Raw genomic sequence first — 19,594 nt, forward strand, 5'->3', positions numbered from 1 at the left:
ACCTGAGTTCACGCGAGTGACGCGTAATTTCCGTTCACGCGAGACTTCCGGCGACTTCCTACAGCTAACCGCCATTTTTCGGCGTTGTCACGGGACTACAGAATGCTTCTGTTAAACAGATAATAAGTCCAGATTTTCTGCGTTGGTATAGTTGTCTTTCAGTATTCTATAAGGATGGGGCGAAAGAAGAAGAAGCAGATGAAGCCATGGTGCTGGTATCCTTTCCGGGGAATAAGAAACACCGACTTAGAAACGGGATGAGGCTCCGTGTTAGCTTAACAAAAGGAGGCCCGAGTAGCGTCTCTGCGGGTTTAACATAAGATCCAAAAGACTTGGTTCGTCGCGATTTATGTCTAGATATTATAGTGGTTTGTATCGGTTTTGTTTCTAGCACGTGTTATGAAGCGATATCTTTGTACGTGTGGAACGCTACACACGGTTTATAGGATGAATGAAGAAAATTATGTGGGGGAACCGTTGCTATGCTAGCTGGCTAACCACATTGTCATGCGTTGACTAATGAGATTAATATTAATGACCAGACGGGAGTCTGAAAATGCGCATTTTTCGATCATCGGTACGTTTGCGACTTTATTCTGTCGTTTAGTGACCGTTATGTGTCCTTAATGACATGCCAAAGGTACTGCAATCGAGATTTCGACGATGAAAAGATTCTAATTCAGCATCAGAAGGCAAAGCATTTTAAATGCCACATTTGCCACAAGAAGTTATACACTGGCCCGGGTTTAGCTATTCACTGCATGCAGGTTGGTGGCTTTTCTTTCCCGTTCATTAATTCACCGTGTCTTATTCACGTGTTGTTTAGTAATGCCTCCATGACGTGGGCAATTAATATATTTGCCCAAATCTGCATGTGTAGGTTCACAAAGAGACGATTGACAGTGTTCCAAATGCAATTCCGGGAAGAACAGACATCGAGCTGGAGATCTATGGCATGGAGGGGATTCCAGAGAAGGACATGCAGGACAGGCGGCGAACATTGGAGCAGAAATCTCAAGGTTGGTGTGTTGAAATAACCGCGTGTTTGGCGTTTTCCGCTTTTAAAAAACAGGGTCTTCTTGGGGAACAAAGGAAATGTCCTTTCAGTTTTTGTTGGTAAACCTGTTGGATTGACATTCTGTCTCTGATTTCAGAGAGTCAAAAGAAAAAGTCAAATCAGGACGATTCGGATGAGGAGGATGACGACGACGATGAAGCGGGCCCATCGACACAGCAGGGCGCGTCCGTCCAGGCCCAGGCGAGCTATGCAGCACCGATGGCCCAACTGGGGATTCCTCCCGTGGCTGGCGCACATGGGATGCACGGAGGATATCAGGGTAAGGGCCGGATCATTCCAAGGACGTGCATCGAAAACTAAGAATCCTCAAATAAAATGTCAACGCGTTTGCAGCTTCGTTGAATAAAGGACAAAAGCCGTGTGTTTTAACTTTACAGGGATGCCTCCGATGATGCCTGGTGTTCCTCCCATGATGCACGGCATGCCTCCTGGAATTCCACCAGGGTAAGAGCTGATCTTTATTGGATGGCAACTGTAATTTAAGGATACTTTTACGTTGGTGAAGCTCAAGAGTTTCCCCTCCAACTAAGACTCCTTGTCTTCTGCAGCATGATGCCAATGGGTGGAATGATGCCCCCCATGATGCCAGGAATGCCGGGAATACCCCCTGGTGAGTGTTTTTTTTTTAACTGACGTGATCATTTCACCTATTAGAAAGACTTTAAAGGTGGTCACCTTGTCCTGCATGTTTTAATTTTTGCAATAAAAATGGTGTGTCTGTATTTAGGAATGCCCCCCCACATGGTTCCAAGACCGGGAATGCCTCACATGGCTCCAGCTCCTGCCGCGGGAGCGTTGCCCAGCCGCCCCGCTGCCCCAGCGGCCCAGCCCGCCGTCACCAAACCGTTGTTTCCCAGTGCAGCGCAGGTGATCGCCACGTCCAACGCACAACACGCCGCATTCTCCCCTTTGTCCCCAGCCTCTGTAAACCTGTCTCTTATGTAACGGAGCTTCTGTAATTTGCGTGACTTATCTTTCTTTCTTGTCTTATGAACGCAGCATGAACGACTGTCTTACACTGTGTTGCATCTTTCCAGCTCTTTCTGATTTCCCGTAACCTTGTCTTTCCTGCCCCTCTTTCAACTACTTCTTCAAGTGTTGGGTAGACGTGTACGTGCCAATGCTGTTATCTCCTTTTCACCACGCTGCAGATGGGCTCTGGTGTTAATAGCAGCACAGCAGCCGTTTCTTCTCCACCTGCAGACCTTCAGTCTGTCTCCTCCCCGCCTCCCTTTCCTAACACGTCACAAGTACGCTCACAGACAGGACTTTGACTTGGAATGTGGCAGCTGCATGTTGCTCATTTATCAACCGGCTGGTTACTGACAGTATTTGCTTTTGTAAGCATAAATATGCTTCAAAACGGGCCGTCAGTCCTTATTTTGGTACCGGAGGGTCATTTCCTCTGACCGCATCACCTTTTTGTCTGTGAGCTTTGTTACTGTGCATGTGCTTAACACAGAATGAGGCAGAATAGTTGTTTTTAAGCCAGATAATTTCATATATTCCCTCTCCTCGACCCCCTGGATGCATGAATTCTGCAGTAATTAGTCACCATTCTTGGAAGTCCGTCATGAATCTTCATTCTGACGACTAGTCACGTCTCAGAATTGAAGTTTCTCTCGCGCCAAAGTTGAGGCAGCTGTGCCGTCTTTATCGTCTGTGATGCAACTTCCCGCGCTTTCATCCACTTGTTCGGTCCGTTTTCTCACTGTACCGTGTGATTCTCTGTCTGCACAGGCCCAGCAGAGCACTTCAGGAGCTGCTGCTTCCAACTCCCACAGCACAGCCGCCTCTTCTGACCCTCCCAAAGCAACATTCCCAGCTTATACTCAGTCCTCTGTCTCTTCTTCCTCTTCTACTTCTGCTTCTAATTCCTCTAGCAGCCCTGTGGCTAAGCCCCCAGCCACAGTCACCAATAAACCTGCCACCCTCACCACCACGAGTGCAACTAGTAAGTTGATCCACCCTGATGAGGATATCTCACTGGTAAGTTGCTTGTGTTTTCTATTTTTACCTTTACACAGTAAGTAATTATTGCTGCATATAATAGTATATGTTGATAGGCTACGGCTCTAATCTTAATTCTACGTATCCGGATGCAAACATATTTTCGCACGTATCCTATTGATTAGTCGTGTTTAGCAGCGTGAGATCAGGGCAGGATGACATTTGTATCCATTTGGAGTTGTTTGTTCGTGCACTGTAAGGGCAGTAATGGCGTTTCCCTGGTGTGAGTGTGCGCTTTGCTTTGTCGTTCTGCCATCAGGAAGAGATGAAGGCCCAGTTGCCCCGTTACCAACGTCTCATACCCCGGCCGGGTCAGGCCCATGTGGCTGCTCCCCCAGTGGCAGCTGTAGGCGGCATAATGCCCCCACAGCAAGGCCTGCCACAGCAGCAGCCTGGCATGAGGCACCCCATGCATGGTAGGACAACGCTTCTGCCCCCCCCACCCCCCCGTTATAAGGAGTAAAACTCCCCCAGCATCACCCTGTTCTTGCTCTTGTTACAGGTCAGTATGGGGCCCCTCCTGCAGGCATGCCGAGCTACATGCCCGGAGGGATGCCTCCCTATGGTCAGGGTCCTCCTATGGTGCCCTTCCAGGGAGGCACTCACATGGGCATGAGGCCGCCCGCCATGTCTCCAGCTGGACGCTACTGAAGCAGCAAAGCAGCCACCACATTAGGTTTGAGGTTAACACCTTTCTCTCCTCCTTGTCCTTTTGCAAACCTAGCTGCAAGCAAAGAGCAGTCAGACCTGTGGTGGTGAAGACCAACATTTTTTGTTAGAACACGTGGACATTTAATGTAACTTCTATATTGGAAAAATAACCACCCAAGATCCCGAAGCTATGCTGTGTTCTTCTTTGATTACATGTGAGGATATTCTTTCCCCATAGGTTTCACTCAGGTTAATGGCAGTGTGTTAAAGTAATTCATATTTCTTTTGAAGCTGCTGAAGTTACATGAGCGTACCAACTCCTTACAAAGGCAAGTTTCTCTTGTAAACGTTTGTCTCTTTTTTTTTTTTCTTTTTTTTTTTTCCTTCTTTATTTTGGATGTTTGTTTTGGGTAGATTGAGGCCCTCACAGCACGCTTAGGTGCTGTTGGACTTGCGTCCCCAACTTTGGTTGGTGAGGGCCTCATTAAGGTAAATGATTCCACATGATTAGCGTAACACAGTCGTGACTCATCAGCCTCTAGCTTTATTCTTATTTCAGGTTTGTTTTTAATACTCCCCAGTCTAAAGGGTACCTGTATGCATCCTTTGTAATGTTTTATGGATCTGTTGTAATAAAATTTGTCTTGAAATCCATTGCTGGTTTGTCCTGACGTACATGGAGGTGAGTCCTGAAGGTTTGTACCGGTGTTGTGTTACTAAACATCCGACGCCAGCGCCACACCAGTCCGGCAAATCCGCCATCTTTTTGTCTCTGCGGAGCCCCAGTGGTCCTTAACTTTCTGTAAGACTGGACATTAACGTGTCCGACGGAACGCTTAATGTGCTTGTGTGCCACCAGCCCACTAACTCGGGAACCCCCCCCCCCCCCACATTTCGGCCTCAGAATCTGAGATTAACCGCAGATTTGAGCGTGGCCCCTCTGGCACCGCTGGAGCCCTGCATTAGAATGGGATTTCCATCTCTAATATTTGTGAATTAAATCCTTGTGCGCATGATTAGGAGCCATTGTCCTGCTGAACTCGCCCGGATTGCGGTGGTGCAACAAATACATTAAGGTATTTAGTGTGGCAAGTTTTTATTTCCTCTGGCCGTGTCACTCACTGCTTTGTATGTGTCTTTGTCTGTAGCCCGTCAATATCAGCATAAAATCCCACTGAGCTGCCATGACAGGTCAGTTAAACCCAGTAAGTACCTGAACTTTGTTACAGTCTGGGTCTGTCCTTAAGACTGGATGTTAGGCCCTCTGATATGTCTGTTAAAGATCAGAACCAGCGTCCTGGTTTTGTCCCGTCTCGCCAAGTGGACAGACATGGGTAAGTCGTTGGGTTCCCAGCCTTGTGTCTTGGTGGGGGCGAGGAAAGAGAACTCCTTTTTATTTGTTTTCTGATGAATGAAACCTTCATGTGTGGAGTTAAGGTGCAGGAGGATCCACCAGGCTGTGGTCTCTTCAATATTCGCTCATTAAAATGGACCCCCCGTGGTTGAATGGTGCGGACGTGTCGGTGCATGGTTGTAGACGGCGCACACACACTCCACCCCCCCCCCCCCACTTGATTGCAGTCATGAGGATCTTTGACACCAATTAATGTGGAGAAATGCTGACTTTTTATGAAAGACTGGAAATATGAATGGCATCAGTTCTGGTGTTTGGGATCGAGGGCTGGGACGGTAGCATTTTTAAAGATTAACCCCAAACTGGTTTAGCAGAATAGGTTTGATCTGGTCTTTAATACCAGAATAGAACCCGCATTTCCTTTGTAGTCCACCAGGTGGTGCTGTCGCCTCAGTGGTTGAGAGCTCATTTAACGCATGGATGGGAACGAGTCCAAATCTAAACCATTTCGTCGTGTTCCACCAGGTGCTACCGCGGATCCTCTCCAATCATGGGTAGTTTGAGCATTTGACAGAATATGAGTGTTTATTTTGAGAGAATATGAGGGTTTATTTTGGGCTCCGCGTGTGAAAACGATCGAGGTTTCCGCCTTAAACAGCGAAGTGACTCGATGCTTCAAAACGAGTGAACTGTGTTAAAGTCATATATCAACTGTTGTATTTGTATTAAAGGAAATAAAACTTATCGAATGTTGACCTGGAGTGGCGTCATTTTTTTTAAAAGAATTTAATTTAAATTCTTAAAAGCTTCAGTTACGTTTCGCCTCGAATCACCTGAAATTCCTGCGTTGGTGGCGCCGCCTGCTGGTAAAGATGCGGCATCACACCCGCAGCGAACAATAGGCGCATTATTAGGAATTTCCTCTTCAGATTTCCAACACAATTATTTACAATAAAGTTTGTAGGTGCATAAAAACGGCCAATTTTAATTAAATACTGACGGTAGAACCATGTCCGTGACACTTTACTGTCTTAATCTGTTTTGTAATTTCACATTTGTTTTTCACTGTCGGAGATGTTTGACCTAAAAAACCCCGGGACCTCCCCCCTTCAAACCCAACCCCACCGTAAATGGAAATCTGTGTGCACTTCTCGGAACCGGTTAAGGTGGTTAAGTGGCGAAATTTGTGCCACCTAGGCGCAACTCTTAGGTAAACTCATTTAATGAAAACACTGTCAGTCATGGAAATATGAAAAAAACGGATGTAAAATAAATGGCGCATTTTAATTGTTACAACGTCGAAAATTTGCTGTTAAATGGTAAGTTTTAGAAACGAAGGTGGAATGTGTTCACCCCCCATCAAACAAAAATAAATAAATAAATCAAAAGGTTAGGGATTATTGCGTTATGTCAGAAATTAAGTAAAGGATGTTCTGTAAGGAAGCTTTAGCTAGTGACGCTCTCCTCAGTCCATCCTTCCATGAGCAGAGACGGAATTTTCTCTGGGAAATGTTAAAGAGTGTTTCTCCGAGGGCACCGGCACGATGACCTTCCCAGAGGAGCCGGAGCACATTGGCCGGGTCCAGAACCTTCTGACTGGGCTTTGCTGTTTTCCCCGGCGCTGCAGCGGAGGTTGGTCCATCGCGCCTGTGGTTCAGCCGTCGCTTCCTCTTTGTCTGTCTTGAGGTTATGAAGGTGGAGCTTCTCCGAGTTCCTCTTGGTTTCTCTTACAGTCACTCAACCTCTGCAGCTTTTGGATCATCTGCGCTGTCATGGTCGACCTCGCCGCCCTCCACCGGGACGGGAATTAGAACCTTTGTGACAGCGTCGGGGATGGCGGCCTCCTGGGCCCTGGTGTGTTTATGGGCTTTGGTCGTCACGCAAGGTGGGTTCGGTCGTCTCTGATTAGCACAATTGTGTAAAACCTTGTTTGTGGTGAAAAGATTTGGGTTTTGAAATGTCAGGTTTGGTTTCTCATTCAAAAGCTGAGGTTGACCTCTTGACCTTTATCTTGCCTACGAGACGAGACAAGTCGGCGTAGCAACGTTTGTTATTTGGTTCCAGCTCGCGGCGACGTTGAGTTCTTGGAGCGGAGGGAGGGCGAGTCGGTGCTGCTGCCCTGCGCGTTGGACCGGGGCGACTCGCCGCCCTTGGGCGTCTACCTGAAGCGGACCTGGCTGCGGCCCGGCGAGGTGATGTTCATGTACACCCGGACCGAGCTGAGCGCGACCACGGAGGGCGACCAGAAGCGCATCGGCGCCAGCGGAGACCCGAGCAGCCGCGCCGTCAACGTCAGCATCTCCCAGCTGAGGGTCGGCGACACCGACCGCTACCGCTGCGAGTTCGTGGTGGAGAACGCGGCCTCGGCGGACCTCCACCTGCCCGGAACCACCGACTTCTTCCTGCTCGTCACAGCTGGTGAGTTTCCAAAGCAGGTGCGCACGTTCCAGGACGCCGTGGGAGCGAAAATGCTTTAAAAGCTAGTGACCTTCAACTGGCTCCTCCCACTTCTGGTTGAGCAACGCCAGCGGACGTAAAAACGTAGTTTGATAAAACCACATTTATTGAAATGTTTGTTCTTTTGTTCAGTTTAGACAAAATAACTGTCTGCGCTAAAGAATCAGAGGAGTTGCTACAGTGATGTAACACTTCCTTCCTTCCTTCCTGTCATCTATCTATCTATCTATCTATCTGTCTGTCTGTCTGTCTATCCTTACTTCTTTCTATCCATTCATCCTTCCTTCCTTCCTTCCTTCCATCTATCCTTTCATCTATGCAACCTTCCTTCCGTCCTCCAATCCATCCTTCTTTCCTCCCATCCTTCCTCCCTCCCTCCATCCATCCTTCCTTCCCTTTTTCCTCCCGTCCTTCCTTCCATCCTTCCTTCCATCCTTCCTTCCTTCCATCCATCCATCCATCCATCCATCCTTCCTTCCCTCTCTCTTCCCTCCCATCCTTCCTCTCTCCTCCCTCCCGTCCTTCCTTCCCTCTCTCCTTCCTCCCGTCCTCCCTCCCTCCCTCCCGTCCTTCCTCTCTCCCGTCCTTCCTTCCCTCTCTCCTTCCTCCCGTCCTCCCTCCCTCCCTCCCTTCCTTCCCTCTCTCCTTCCTCCCGTCCTCCCTCCCTCCCTCCCTCCTTCCTTCCTTCCTTCCTCCCTCCCTCCCTCCTTCCTTCCCTCTCTCCTTCCTTCCTTCCACCCATCCTTCCTTCCCTCTCTCCTCCCTCCCGTCCTCCCTCCTCCCTTCCTCCCTCCCTCTCTCTCCCTCCCATCCTCCCTCCCTCCCATCCTTCCTTCCCTTTTTCCTCCCATCCTTCCTCCCTCCTCCCTCTCTCCCATCCTTCCTTCCCTTTTTCCTCCCATCCTTCCTCCCTCCCTCTCTCCTCCCTCCCTCCCTCCTCCCTCCCTTCCTCCCTCCCTCCTCCCTCCCTTCCTCCCTCCCTCTCTCCCATCCTTCCTTCCCTCTCTCCTCCCTCCCTTCCTCCCTCCTCCCTTCCTCCCTCCCTCTCTCCTCCCTCCCTTCCTCCCTCCCTCTCTCCCATCCTTCCTCCCTCCTCCTCCCTCCCTCCTCCCTCCCTTCCTCCCTCTCTCCTCCCTCCCATCCTTCCTCCCTCCCTCCCTCCTCCCTCCCTCTCTCCCATCCTTCCTCCTCCCTCCCTCTCTCCCATCCTTCCTCCCTCCCTCCCTCCCTCCCTCTCTCCTCCCTCCCAGGAGATGCCGGAGGGCCGCTGGATATAGATCTGGTTCAGGCGTGTGTCGGTGGCTCCGCCCTCATCCCCTGCCCCCCTCCTCGCGGCGCCCGCGGGACCGTGGAAGGGGTGATTTTAAAGCGGCGAAGAGGCGACGCCGTGGAGGTGTTGTACGACTCAAAGCGTCACCCTGGCAGCGCCTCTGCCCCCTCCCCGATCCCCAAGGAGAGGATCCAAGTGTTGTCGGCTCCAGCCCGGCGGGCTTCACCCACAACCTGAGCCTGCAGCGGCTGCTGCCGCACGACGGCGGCCTGTACAGCTGCCAGACGCTGCACGCAGACGGGCCGCTGGGCGCCGGCCTGGGGACACGCGCCATCTTTGTGTCCGTGGAAGGTGGGAGGGGGGGCAGCAGGGACGGTGGGAGGGGGGGTCGCAGTTATTAGTTTAAAAAGTAATTCTAACGATGGGAAACGCTCCTCACGACAGCAGGAAACAGGTTTTGCATCATTTTTCTGCCATTGCGCACTTTTTGTTTTACTTCACTTTTTGTACAATTTTCCTTTTGACTCAACACTCACTCTCCCCCCCCCCTCCGAAATAATCTGCCCCCCCCCCCCCAAATGACCTGCCCCTTTATGAATATTAGCGGGGATAAAGCATTCTTTTTTAAACAGACAATTTTTGATTCTTCTGAGAAGTACTGTGATTTCACCTCTGTGTGTGTGTGTGCGTGTGTGCGTGTGTGTGTGTGCGTGCGTGTGTGTGTGTGTGTGTGCGTGCGCGTGTTCGCAGGTCACTGCAGCTGCTCCGGGACTCCTGCTCTGCTCTACGCTCTCTCGGCTGTTGTCGTCTTCCTCTTCGTCCTCCTCTGCCTCACAGTTGTGGTTTTTCAAGTAAGTGTTGTTGTTGTTGGGGGGGGGGGGGCAGAGAGGAAATGAAACTGTTTTCACAGCAGCAGACCACAGAACCCACATTGGTTTCAGAACCCCCCCCCCCCCCCCCCGGCCGTCCGACACCTTTTATTTGCTTGTTTTCCGGCTGTAACAACCTCGGATCTTCTGTTGGTTCCCATCAGGCCAAGAGTCGCCGCAGCGTCCAAGTGAGCCGCCAGCCCCCCATCTACGAGGAGATGGTCGGCATGCTGGGCACCACGGGGGGGCAGGGCCCCCGGGCCCCCGGGGAGACGGAGTACAAGAAGTCCTTTCCAGAAAACCACTATGAAACCCCCAGGGGGCGCCTCAGGAAGACCGACCAGGAATGAAACGCCCGGCTGTCAATCAAACCCTCAGCACCAGCTGGCAGAACCTCACGGGAGGTTGCGGGTTCGAATCCCGGCGGGTCGTCTCCCAAACAAAGACATTCATTACTTTTTAAGGTGCGACGGCTCAGAGTGGTTCTAAAGTGTAAATGTCCCCAAATGTTCCCAAGAAGCTCTCGCTTGTAAAATAAAACGACTTTTTCCGATTCCGCATGAAGGCATCGTGTGTGACAACAAAAACAAAGAGACAAAATAACAGCCAAGAAAATTTGTCATTTATTAATAGAATCCGAAAGAAGCGCCATAATCCATGGACACATTTTTTTCTGGTGCATGTCTTCAACAATCACATTCTATGAGGAGGAAACAGAACATTGAGCCACAACTTTGTATTTCAGTTACAGACATTTTTTTTTTCCTTTTTTAAGAGTAAAGAGAAAGGCAAAGATCCCCCCCCCCCTTAGAAAACACAGCCTTGAAAAGCCCCCCCGGTCCGACCCACAGTGCTTTAGCAGAAGGATGAGCGCTCCTTGGTCAGGGATGACACAGCGAGGCCAGGCGATGAGATGATGGGGGGGGGGGGGCGAGGACGACCCGACGTGGAACCCTGAACCCCAGAGCGCGAGTCCACAAACGCCCGCGGTTACAGCAGCTGGGTTTGGACTCTCCCCTCCCACTTTGTGCATAGATTAATCCTTAGAACCCCCCCCCCCCCCGGCTGAAGGTCTGTGACGTGTTGAGGAACTCTCGCCTGCGTCAGGTTGCAGCAGACACAGGTGATTGACGACGCTCCTGAACTACCGGACCCAAACAGACGCCTCCTGTAAAGCAGCCCCCCACCCCCCCCCAACGATTGAACACGTAAAGCGCTCCGGACTTTAATTCAAACTTGATTCTCCGTCTTATTTGGTACAAACACGTTTTTGCTACAAACATCGTTTTGTTTGGAGGTCTTAATCGATTTCACACAAACGGAAATGTTGGGAGTCGGTATCTGGAAACCCGGGCCTTTCCTGAGACAACCCCCCCCCCCCCCTCCCCTCCCCCCCAACATTAAAAAACAAACAAACAACCTTTTCCATCTCTTTGAATGTGCAAGATAGTGAGCAGAAGGCGCCGCTTCCGGCGCTGAAACATGAGGCCGCTCCGTCCCCGAGTTGTGAGAGTCGCAGGATCTCTTGGCTCCGCAGGGATCCTCCTGCAGGGATCCTCCCGCAGGGATCCTCCCGCAGGGATCCTCCCGCAGGGATCCTCCTGCTCTGTTCTCAAGGACGAGCGTCTCTCCGATCCCCTCACACCAATCAAATGCTTGTAAACGACAGGCGGGGTTTTTCAAAATAAAAGCACGCAAACGAGGCACCTCGAAATCGCCTCCCACCTCCCTTTACAGGCGTCACTAGTCTTTCTACAGCTATCTATGGCCACAGTTGTTTTTTTTAATGGTTTTTACATTTTAGATATTTTTTTGACTTTTGTTTTTAACTTTTTTTTTGTTAGACTTTCTATTTTTTAGTTAATAGTTTAAACAAAATGGTGCAATACTGAATGCTAATCCTGGACAGGATTATTCCACAATAAAAGCCACTATAAGGTAGGTACATTTTACAGATAGAATGAAAACAAAAACACACATTTTTGAATGTCCTTGAGTAAACATGTACACATGAATTGTCACCGTCTCCCCTCCGCACTTTTGTCCATCTCCGATCAGCTGAGTGAGGGGTAGAAGACACTCAGTGCAACGTTAGAAGAGAACAACATCAGAATAAATGGGGGTTTTTTCCTCCTTTTCTTCAACAGAACATTAAAAGACAAAATTTCAACACACTGAATTGAACACAAAACTCTTTCGCGCAGTCTCACATTTCAAGCATACGTCTTAGATAACATTTGCATTTTTTTTTTGTACGATTTTGCAACTTAATACATTTTCATATTCTCTAAAAGCCCCAAATGTACCTGTCAGATGGAGAGAGAAACATCACTGACTTCACATTAAGTTATTGGCGTTCTATGATTCAAGTATTTATCTTCAATGTTTTTCCTTTTTGATATGTTTTGATTTTAAAACAATTGTGGTTAAAAAAAAAGGAAAGAAAAAATCCACCAGTTGCGTTGGGCTTTTAGATAACAGGCTAATTAACAAACGAATGCACACACACAGTACGAGCTCGTCCACGTACTGCGAGGTGTCACCAGAACCAGAGCGTGCATATCGAACCCGAAGAAAGACGCAGCTTTCAATCAATCAAGTATCAGTTTACCCCCCCCCCCCTTTTTCCTTCCATCATTACTTGCGGAGAAAAAAAATACATATTGCTTTTTTTTCCTCCCTTCTTTCTGTTGTATCAACGGACAAAAACGAAACTTTCCGATCCAAAAAGAGGCGACACCACACAGCGTGATCACAGTATATATATATATGTGTTTGTGGTGGATACATATACTGTCATGCAGAAGAGAGCTGTAGAGAGGAGAGCCTCTCGATGCTGGTGCAGCATGGGAAACCCCCTTCACCCTCAGGGTTCTCCAGTCAGTACAGGATGCTGGGAGGTCCTCGGCTATTGGGTCTGAGCTTGGATCAAGGCAGTTACAGAAACAGGCATTAGTGATTTTTGCTTGTGTGCTGCAGGACTGCGGGTCCTGAAAGGTAGCCTTTTTCCTGTTCTCTTCTGGTTTTTTTTTTGTTTGTTTTGTTGTTTTTTTCCTCTTTTTTTTAAGACTTTTGTACCTCTTGAATTGTGCCCTCCCGTCCTGCCGATGCAGAGTGTGGAAGGTGAGGCGGATACAGTGGGCCCAAGCCTTCTGGGTCTGTGGAAATGTACAGTTCAGTGGGTCCGCTTTGAGCGGGACACAAACATTAAAAAATAATAATGACCATAAATACAGCATCCACAAAAAAAAGGCACCCCGGCCACCAGTCTGCTCCTTTAGGTGGGGGCAGCAGGGGCTGACGACCAGAGACGTTTCAGCTAGAAGTGCAGAGCTTTAACATATTATAGATCTTTTTTTTTTTTTTTTTTTTAACTTAGATTTTTTTAAGCAGTTTTTTTTAAAGATTTTTATGTCAAAGTTCATAAAAATGATGTTAAAATGCGATTCATTTTTGGTTTTAAAAAAATATGTACCCGGGATTACCCATCAACTGTGCACTGTAGCAAACCGGAACCCCCGACTTGGTAAAGATTTCCTCCTTAGCGTGGGGAAGTCCCCACAAAAGCATTAAAAAACAAAGAAAACAAAAACAGAAAACACGTCTCAGTTGCTGGGGGGTGTGATGCTGCCGCCTTTGTTTGACCCCTGCTGCCCCCCTGCTGAACCCCCCTTATCAAAGCTCCTCCTGGAAACACAGACGTTCTCTGGATGACGCGGTCGATTTTTAATCGGCACGTTACCTTGGCAACGGCTTCAATTCCAACCGCAGCAACGGGGGCTGTCAACGGTAAAACCGATGAACTTTTGCCCAATTTAGCATGAGGTCTGTACACAAGGGGGTGCAGATGTGGCCCGTTGACCTTTACTCTCACAGGACAAAGGACAGATGTGGAGAGCGGCAGCTCCTACTTGTTATCATCAACTCCCCAACCCTGAGATCAAGCTGGACACGAGTGTCTTCAGCTCAGAGAAAAGGCTGACCTTGGATAGAGTTTGGACTTGGGAACATGACAGTGCTCCAGTGGCCATTCTGAAGTGCTAACAGAAGTGCACGGTGGGGGGGGGCATCAAGTTAGGGTTGGCCAAGGTCTGGGAGGAGTGCTCATTCCCAAGTCAGGCTTGGCGTGCTGTAAAGGGCCCCAGCCTCTAGTCTTTTGCATAGAAAACAGATAGGAGGGCCTGTCGGTGTCTGGTTTGGGGGGGGGGGGGGGGGGGGCTACTGGGTCTACTGGGCTCAGGTGAGAGGAGAGGAGGCAGCAGTCATAGCGTAGCAGCTAGGCAGAGGGAGGAGGGACAGTCCACAGGCAGGCGGAGCAGCTTGGAGCGACAAACACTCACATCCCCACCCGAGACGCCATCTGGCTTCCTTTTTTTTCGTAGTTTTTTTTCCTCTTTTACACATCTAAACGAAACCTGGAAGTACGACAGAATACTGACAAAAGTGGGGGCAGTTACGGACGAGACAATCAATGACGCTCGGCGGCGTCGATCCGCCTTTTGCATTCGATGCACAGGATGAACCTACAGAGGCACCTCTGACCAAAGTGTTTCTGCACCCGGACGGCGAAGGGCCGGGTCAGCGGCCGGCGTCCGCAGAACAACAAACGCAAAGACAATTAAAAATAAAAATAAAAATAAAAATAAGCAGACTGGCAAATTCCCAGAAATATGACTATTACATCTTCCAGCTAAAGTGTCAAAGAACGGAGGGCCGGGGGAGACAGCAGGGTCGAGCAATGGCGGACCCCAGCACCCCCCCGCCCCCCCCATCATTTTGGAAACGGCCAGTCTTGCAGGAGCTGCTTTTTCGGGTACTTCAGGCGGGTCAGACGGAGTGCGGGAGGAGGTGCTGCGCTGTGGGGCTCCTGCTCGACGCCCCAAGAGCCACAGACAAGAGGCACTCGGTAAGATGCTCCCCTCCCCGGTCAACTCCCACGGACCGAGCGAGCGAGCGGCGCCGCCGGTCCGGTGCCTCCAGACAGAAGGCAAACGTTTTGGAGTAACAGTGATATTCACTTCGATATTGTTCACAGAAGGGGAAAAAAAACAAACCAACAAAACAAACAAAAACATCGACTGCGTTTCTTCCTCCAAAGTCCAATGAAGAGTCTCGGTTTGGCTTCCCTTCGAACACCAGACACTTTCCCACGGTTACAGTACATGAGCAGGTTTTTCCCCTCATTCAGTGTTTTTTCCTGCTCTTTGCTGATTTATTGGATTGCGGTTGAAGCGATTTGCTCGTAATAAGTGCTATGATAAAACCCTTAGAAGTGATAAAAGTCTTAGTCTCTTCTGTTTGGACGGTGCCAAACACAAGGAACACTCGTAGGTCTACTGCATTAGGAGAAACCCCTCTTATTTGGTATTGTGCCAGTCGACCAGAACCATCCAATCCCACGAGCGGTGGCTGGGTGTGGCTGTGGCGTGCAGAGAGGAAGCGTGCACGCCTGTGCGCTCAGAGTTCCACCCCACTACCTGCATGCACGGCTCAGCGGATGCAGCTTCCTTTTTGCAGAGTTTTTCTTCCCCGACAGTTTCAGGTGGGGGGGGGGACTGGTGGTCTGGCGGGAATCCGGGGGTTAAGATTTAAAGTTCCAAAGTCTTGCTGCACTCAGTGAAAAGTGGGGGGGGGGGGGAGATTAAGAGATCCCAAAAGACAAAAGAGACGCTTGTTTGGACATCGAGGGGGGACGGAAGAAAAGTCATTAGTGTATATTGCACAATGTACCTGTCACGTGAAGGCGGAACTATGTTCATTTTGACTCAGATTCTGTACAATTGAAAAATAAATCATTAAAAAAAAAAAAGTCAACAAAGCACCTCTGGGTTCCAAGCTTGAAGGTGACGGCAAAAAACAGGCGTGGCCCGCACACGAGAGCACGTTCAGCCGGGCTGATGAATGATCTTTCAGTTCGGATGTTGAGATATGAAAAGAAAGAAGAAGCAAAAACGTGATGGAAAATGATGATTGGTTGGGCTCAACGTATGGCCAGGCCTCCAGTGACGGCGCAAGTCAGCAGAAACGTCCTGTTCCACTGCTCCAGGGGTGAAACTGTGCAAGGTTTCATCCATTTCTTCAGTTAAAAAACAAACTTTCAAAAAAGAAAAAGGCTTTGGAAGGACCTGGGCCAGAGCACTTAAGGCTAATATTAGTGCTGAGAAACAAACGGTAACATATCGGTCAGTGGTAAAGGTCTTTGAACCACATCATTGGCCACAAACATGCTGGGAATGGTTGTTTACAAGTCTGATTTGGAGGGAAAAAGTCTTGGGTGGAAATTTTGATTGCTTCTACTAGAAACGCTTCGCACAGAATGTCTCGGTTGTTGGGAAAAACATCTAAAAATCGCTACCTTTTCTTTGTATTGTTTCCTTTCAGTTTGTTTTGAAATGTCTCATTTCAAAAATATCAAAAGAAGATAAAATGTTTTACTTGTTTTAAAAAAAAAAGGACCCAACAACAGTAAACCAGAGCAAAAAAAGGCTGAACAGAAGGCCCGGAGTCTGCAGTCTGTGGTTGTGACCCTGCCTTTCTGATTCACGATTCACAGTTCAGAAAAGTCGAAATCATACTGATTATCACCACATTTGTTTGAGTTCCTGTTTCCTTTTTTCCACTGCACCTTCCACCGTTGGCCGACAGGAGGGAGGGTGGGTTGGTTGTTAGTGTGTCATGGCGCCGCCCTACATGGACTCTCCACTCAGCAGATCTCCGGGCAGCAGGGTGTTGATCGGCGTGGGGCTCCCAATCACACGGGCATCTTCTCCGCTCGGAGGGCCCCACAGGCTGGAGTACTGGGGCACTCCACCCCAAAGAAGGTCTCCTCCGCTGGTCTTGCCTCCGCCGCCGCCGCTCCATTGGCCGATAGAGTGGGACTGCGCTGCTCCCATCCGGTTCTGATTGGATCCCTGGTTGGCCTGCCAGCTAGTGGTGTTTGCCCCCAGTGACTGGCCTTGTGCAAAGAAGCGGTTCACCTCCTCCTCCCCAGCAAACTCTGCCAGAATGGTGGTGTTTCCAAGTACACACCTTAAAAACAGGAAGAGAAAATTTCAGGTGGGAGCGCGTACGTTTGTGCATGTATATAAGTAGTAACCACACCACTTCTGAAACAGCTGATTAACCATTAGTGGTTCGGTCTTATGAATATGTACAACGTGGATTCGCATGTTTAATGGAACGTGGTGGGAGCCGAACTGCATTCTAGTCCAGCACCGGCAAAACTAAAGGGGAAAAAAAGAAATCCCGTTTTATTTTTCTAATGAAGAAGGGTTCGGTGAAGGCGCATGGTAAACTGGTGGGCTTCAGTACCTACACAAAGGTTCAGAACCACTGGATTACATGAAATGTGGGTCAGATTAGATTAGGCAGGGTTTGCTTGACTACCATTAGAATATTAGTTGCAAGTCATCCAGTTTCGATTCTACTTCATGTGATATTGCAACACATCTGACTGGGTCATGGCTGTAACGTCTGTCCCTGTGTGACTCCCCGGATCCAAAAATAACATCTGCACACATCCAGTCACACTTGTACAAAAACCTCAATGGGTTTTCCCCATTCAGTCTGGCTGATACTTCACTTAGAAAAAGGGAACAGGCTATTCAAACTGGATTTCTTCACTTTTGCTGAGGGCTTACATGTGCAGAGACTTTTGGGCCTTTGCGGATTCATCTTTGGAGCTGTATCGCACCACAGCGTTCCCCTGGGTCAGGTTGAGGTGGAATGTGATCAGGGGGCCGTGCTGCATGCACAGGGTCCGCAGAGTCGAACCGTCAATCTAGAGCAAAACAGAGGATTTTACATTCCTTTAAGTAAAGGTTTGACCCTGACTTTATTGCCAATGCAAATAGTATTTCCACACTATTTTAATTCACTGGAATAATCTTATTTGGTTCATATTTGGTCGCAGTCGGGAGACTATAATAAAGGTATTATAGCATGAGTAATGATGGTAGAGATAGTGATAGTTTCAAACATACTTGTGGGGTGAGATTCCTCAGTACCAGCCAACTACTGGTCCTGTTGGAGCTGTCGGTACTCCAGGTGGTTCCTTCTGCAAAAGAAACACAACTCTCGACTAAAAATACAAAGTCTTAGGTACCTAATTGGTTTTGGGATGTGGGTGCTTTAAGAAAACATCTTCACAGAAGTGAAGAAGAGTCAAGTTGACAGAGAAAACCCAACGCTAGAGAAAGCACTGGAAGGAATTTGCCAGCAAAAAGCTGCAGAGGAAACTGTAACAGCCTCTCTGTTCGTGCTACATGTAAAAAGGTCAGAAATGCTGTTTTGATGGGGAACAGCCGGTAAACCTCAGGGTGTCAGTTTAGCGGGGCGTGTTCGTACAGACTCTGGTGAGCGCTACATGTTGCAGGCACGCAGCTGTGACCTTCACCACACTCGTGTATCTTCAGTCACGCCTGTGCGGGTGCTATGTGCGTCTCAACGATGTGGCTTTCACTATGAAAAAGGACGCCTCCCCGTTTAACATTTTTAGATTGCTTTCATCAGAAATAATTAATGTTAGAGAACTTTTATCATGAAGTCTAAATCTTGGTGTTTGTTATATCCTTACAGTTAAAAAAGTGCACATGTCAGGAGCAATTCAGGTGTTTCCCTTATAAATGCTTCATTATACAGATCAGAGCACTCACCAGAGGAGTAAGAACCATTCCAACCTGGAGCCAGGCCCAGAGAGTTGCCACTCCAAGTAGAAGAGGGCTTGCTGTTTGTGAGTCCTGGTGGCGGTCGTGAAGGGGCTGTGGTGCTGCGTGGCCCCTGAGGAACTTTCCATAACTCGTGTGACAGAGAGGCTTGGCTCTGGGAGATGGGCCCCTGTGACCAGGTGGACTTCATATCGGACAGTTTACCTTTACGAGAAAATAGGACGGAGAAATGAGAAAAAGGGTACATAAACAAGGAGGCAACATTGCATTGACTCAGGCTCAGAATAAGACACCAGTTGCATCAGATAATTCATGGGCCCGTAACTAAATCAATAATAATTTGTGGCTCTAGGGCCACCAAAATACTCATCAAGTAAGGGTTTACATACATGTAAAAATGAGCTTTCAAAACAAAGTTGTTGACAGCAAAATTGTAAGGTTAGTCTTAGAGTAACGTATGTGGCCTTGCCTCTGGTCCTACCTCCGTTCCTGTCCCGTAGGAGGTATCGATTAACGTCATGGATGTTGGTGTTGATGGTGGGACCGCTGGGGACGCTGCCAGGGGTCGCGTTGGGATCATTCTCTGGGTCGATGTTCTGAAGGCCCTTCCATGGCACACCTGGGCAGAATTCTGTCAAAAGACACTTACTCGGTGAAAACGTCTAGCAACGAGGGATTTAATTAGCGTATTTCAATGTCGTCGTTATTTGAATCATGTCCTTACCTGGGGGCCAGTTAATGTTGGTCCCATTAGAGATCTTTTCATTGGGGCTCTTGCCCTGGCCCCAGCTGTCTGGGGGCACCAGGGGGCTGGTGGGAGACTCGGAACTTGACATTAGACTGTAAGGGCTGTAAGAGTCATCCAGCTGGGGTGGCTTCCCAGGAGGGCCCATAGAAGCAGATATGGCACCTAAATATGGGTGATAAGTAAACAGTTTAGTTCTAATTTCTAATTGAAGGAATAGAAATGAGCTTACTATTAAGTAAATTTACCAAAAAGAACATTAGCGCGTTCGGACATTTGCTACTTATGAGACTTTGTTGCTTTCAAGAAGAAGTTGCTTTCATGTTTTAATCCAAAAAGGTTTTTGATAAAAGCATTTCTGCAAGTTTCACAGACGTACGAAAATGAATCCTCATTCTCTTCCTCCAAACACTTCTGCATCCCATAAAAGCACACATTACATACATACTACTGCATAAGCGGCTCATACTGGTAAAGCTAAGCCATGTTTTCTT

The 19,594-nt window shown here is 48.6% G+C and overlaps 3 protein-coding genes across 17 annotated transcripts in view; 2 read left to right on the forward strand and 1 right to left on the reverse strand.

Annotated features, from left to right (window-relative positions):
• The first annotated feature begins 19 nt into the window (after window positions 1–19).
• znf207b (zinc finger protein 207, b) lies at window positions 20–5,848 on the forward strand. 3 transcript variants are annotated; one of them, XR_008950842.1, is made up of 12 exons: window positions 20–215; window positions 641–767; window positions 881–1,019; window positions 1,155–1,337; window positions 1,456–1,522; window positions 1,627–1,688; window positions 1,806–1,945; window positions 2,230–2,328; window positions 2,819–3,067; window positions 3,348–3,504; window positions 3,591–4,815; window positions 4,888–5,848. XR_008950842.1 is itself a non-coding variant. In XM_057034612.1 (11 exons), the coding sequence occupies exons 1-11, from the start codon at window positions 175–177 to the stop codon at window positions 3,737–3,739; spliced, it is 1,413 nt and encodes a 470-aa protein (XP_056890592.1). In that variant the 5' UTR covers window positions 20–174; the 3' UTR covers window positions 3,740–5,848. The 3 variants fall into 3 exon arrangements, 2 of the variants coding, with proteins under 2 accessions (XP_056890592.1, XP_056890593.1); XM_057034612.1 differs by having other exon boundaries at window positions 3,591–5,848; XM_057034613.1 differs by lacking the exon at window positions 2,230–2,328 and having other exon boundaries at window positions 3,591–5,848.
• Window positions 5,849–6,813: 965 nt separating this feature from the next.
• Window positions 6,814–10,242, forward strand: LOC130526744 (uncharacterized). 3 transcript variants are annotated; one of them, XR_008950844.1, is made up of 5 exons: window positions 6,816–6,978; window positions 7,158–7,511; window positions 8,804–9,171; window positions 9,571–9,671; window positions 9,854–10,041. XR_008950844.1 is itself a non-coding variant. In XM_057034624.1 (4 exons), exons 1-4 carry the CDS (start codon window positions 6,927–6,929, stop codon window positions 10,037–10,039), a joined length of 693 nt encoding a protein of 230 aa, XP_056890604.1. In that variant the 5' UTR covers window positions 6,814–6,926; the 3' UTR covers window positions 10,040–10,242. The 3 variants fall into 3 exon arrangements, 1 of the variants encoding a protein (XP_056890604.1); XR_008950843.1 differs by having other exon boundaries at window positions 6,821–6,978; window positions 8,801–9,171; XM_057034624.1 differs by lacking the exon at window positions 8,804–9,171 and having other exon boundaries at window positions 6,814–6,978; window positions 9,854–10,242.
• A 47-nt stretch (window positions 10,243–10,289) lies between these two features.
• Window positions 10,290–19,594, reverse strand: part of tnrc6c2 (trinucleotide repeat containing adaptor 6C2) — an 86,594-nt gene continuing 77,289 nt past the window's right edge. For 8 of the 11 annotated variants that reach the window (XM_057034583.1, XM_057034588.1, XM_057034585.1 and 5 more), the window contains 7 exons: window positions 19,080–19,265; window positions 18,825–18,986; window positions 18,344–18,559; window positions 17,672–17,745; window positions 17,330–17,469; window positions 11,110–16,718; window positions 10,290–11,076 (listed from right to left, as the gene is read on the reverse strand). In XM_057034583.1, coding sequence (XP_056890563.1) covers window positions 16,376–16,718; window positions 17,330–17,469; window positions 17,672–17,745; window positions 18,344–18,559; window positions 18,825–18,986; window positions 19,080–19,265 — 1,121 coding nt within the window. In that variant the 3' untranslated portion in view covers window positions 10,290–11,076; window positions 11,110–16,375. The remainder of the gene's footprint in view (window positions 11,077–11,109; window positions 16,719–17,329; window positions 17,470–17,671; window positions 17,746–18,343; window positions 18,560–18,824; window positions 18,987–19,079; window positions 19,266–19,594) is intronic. The other 3 variants (XM_057034590.1, XM_057034589.1, XM_057034584.1) reach the window with 2 other exon arrangements.

The sequence above is a fragment of the Takifugu flavidus genome, chromosome 6, assembly GCF_003711565.1.
Source record: "Takifugu flavidus isolate HTHZ2018 chromosome 6, ASM371156v2, whole genome shotgun sequence".
Lineage (NCBI taxonomy): Eukaryota > Metazoa > Chordata > Actinopteri > Tetraodontiformes > Tetraodontidae > Takifugu > Takifugu flavidus.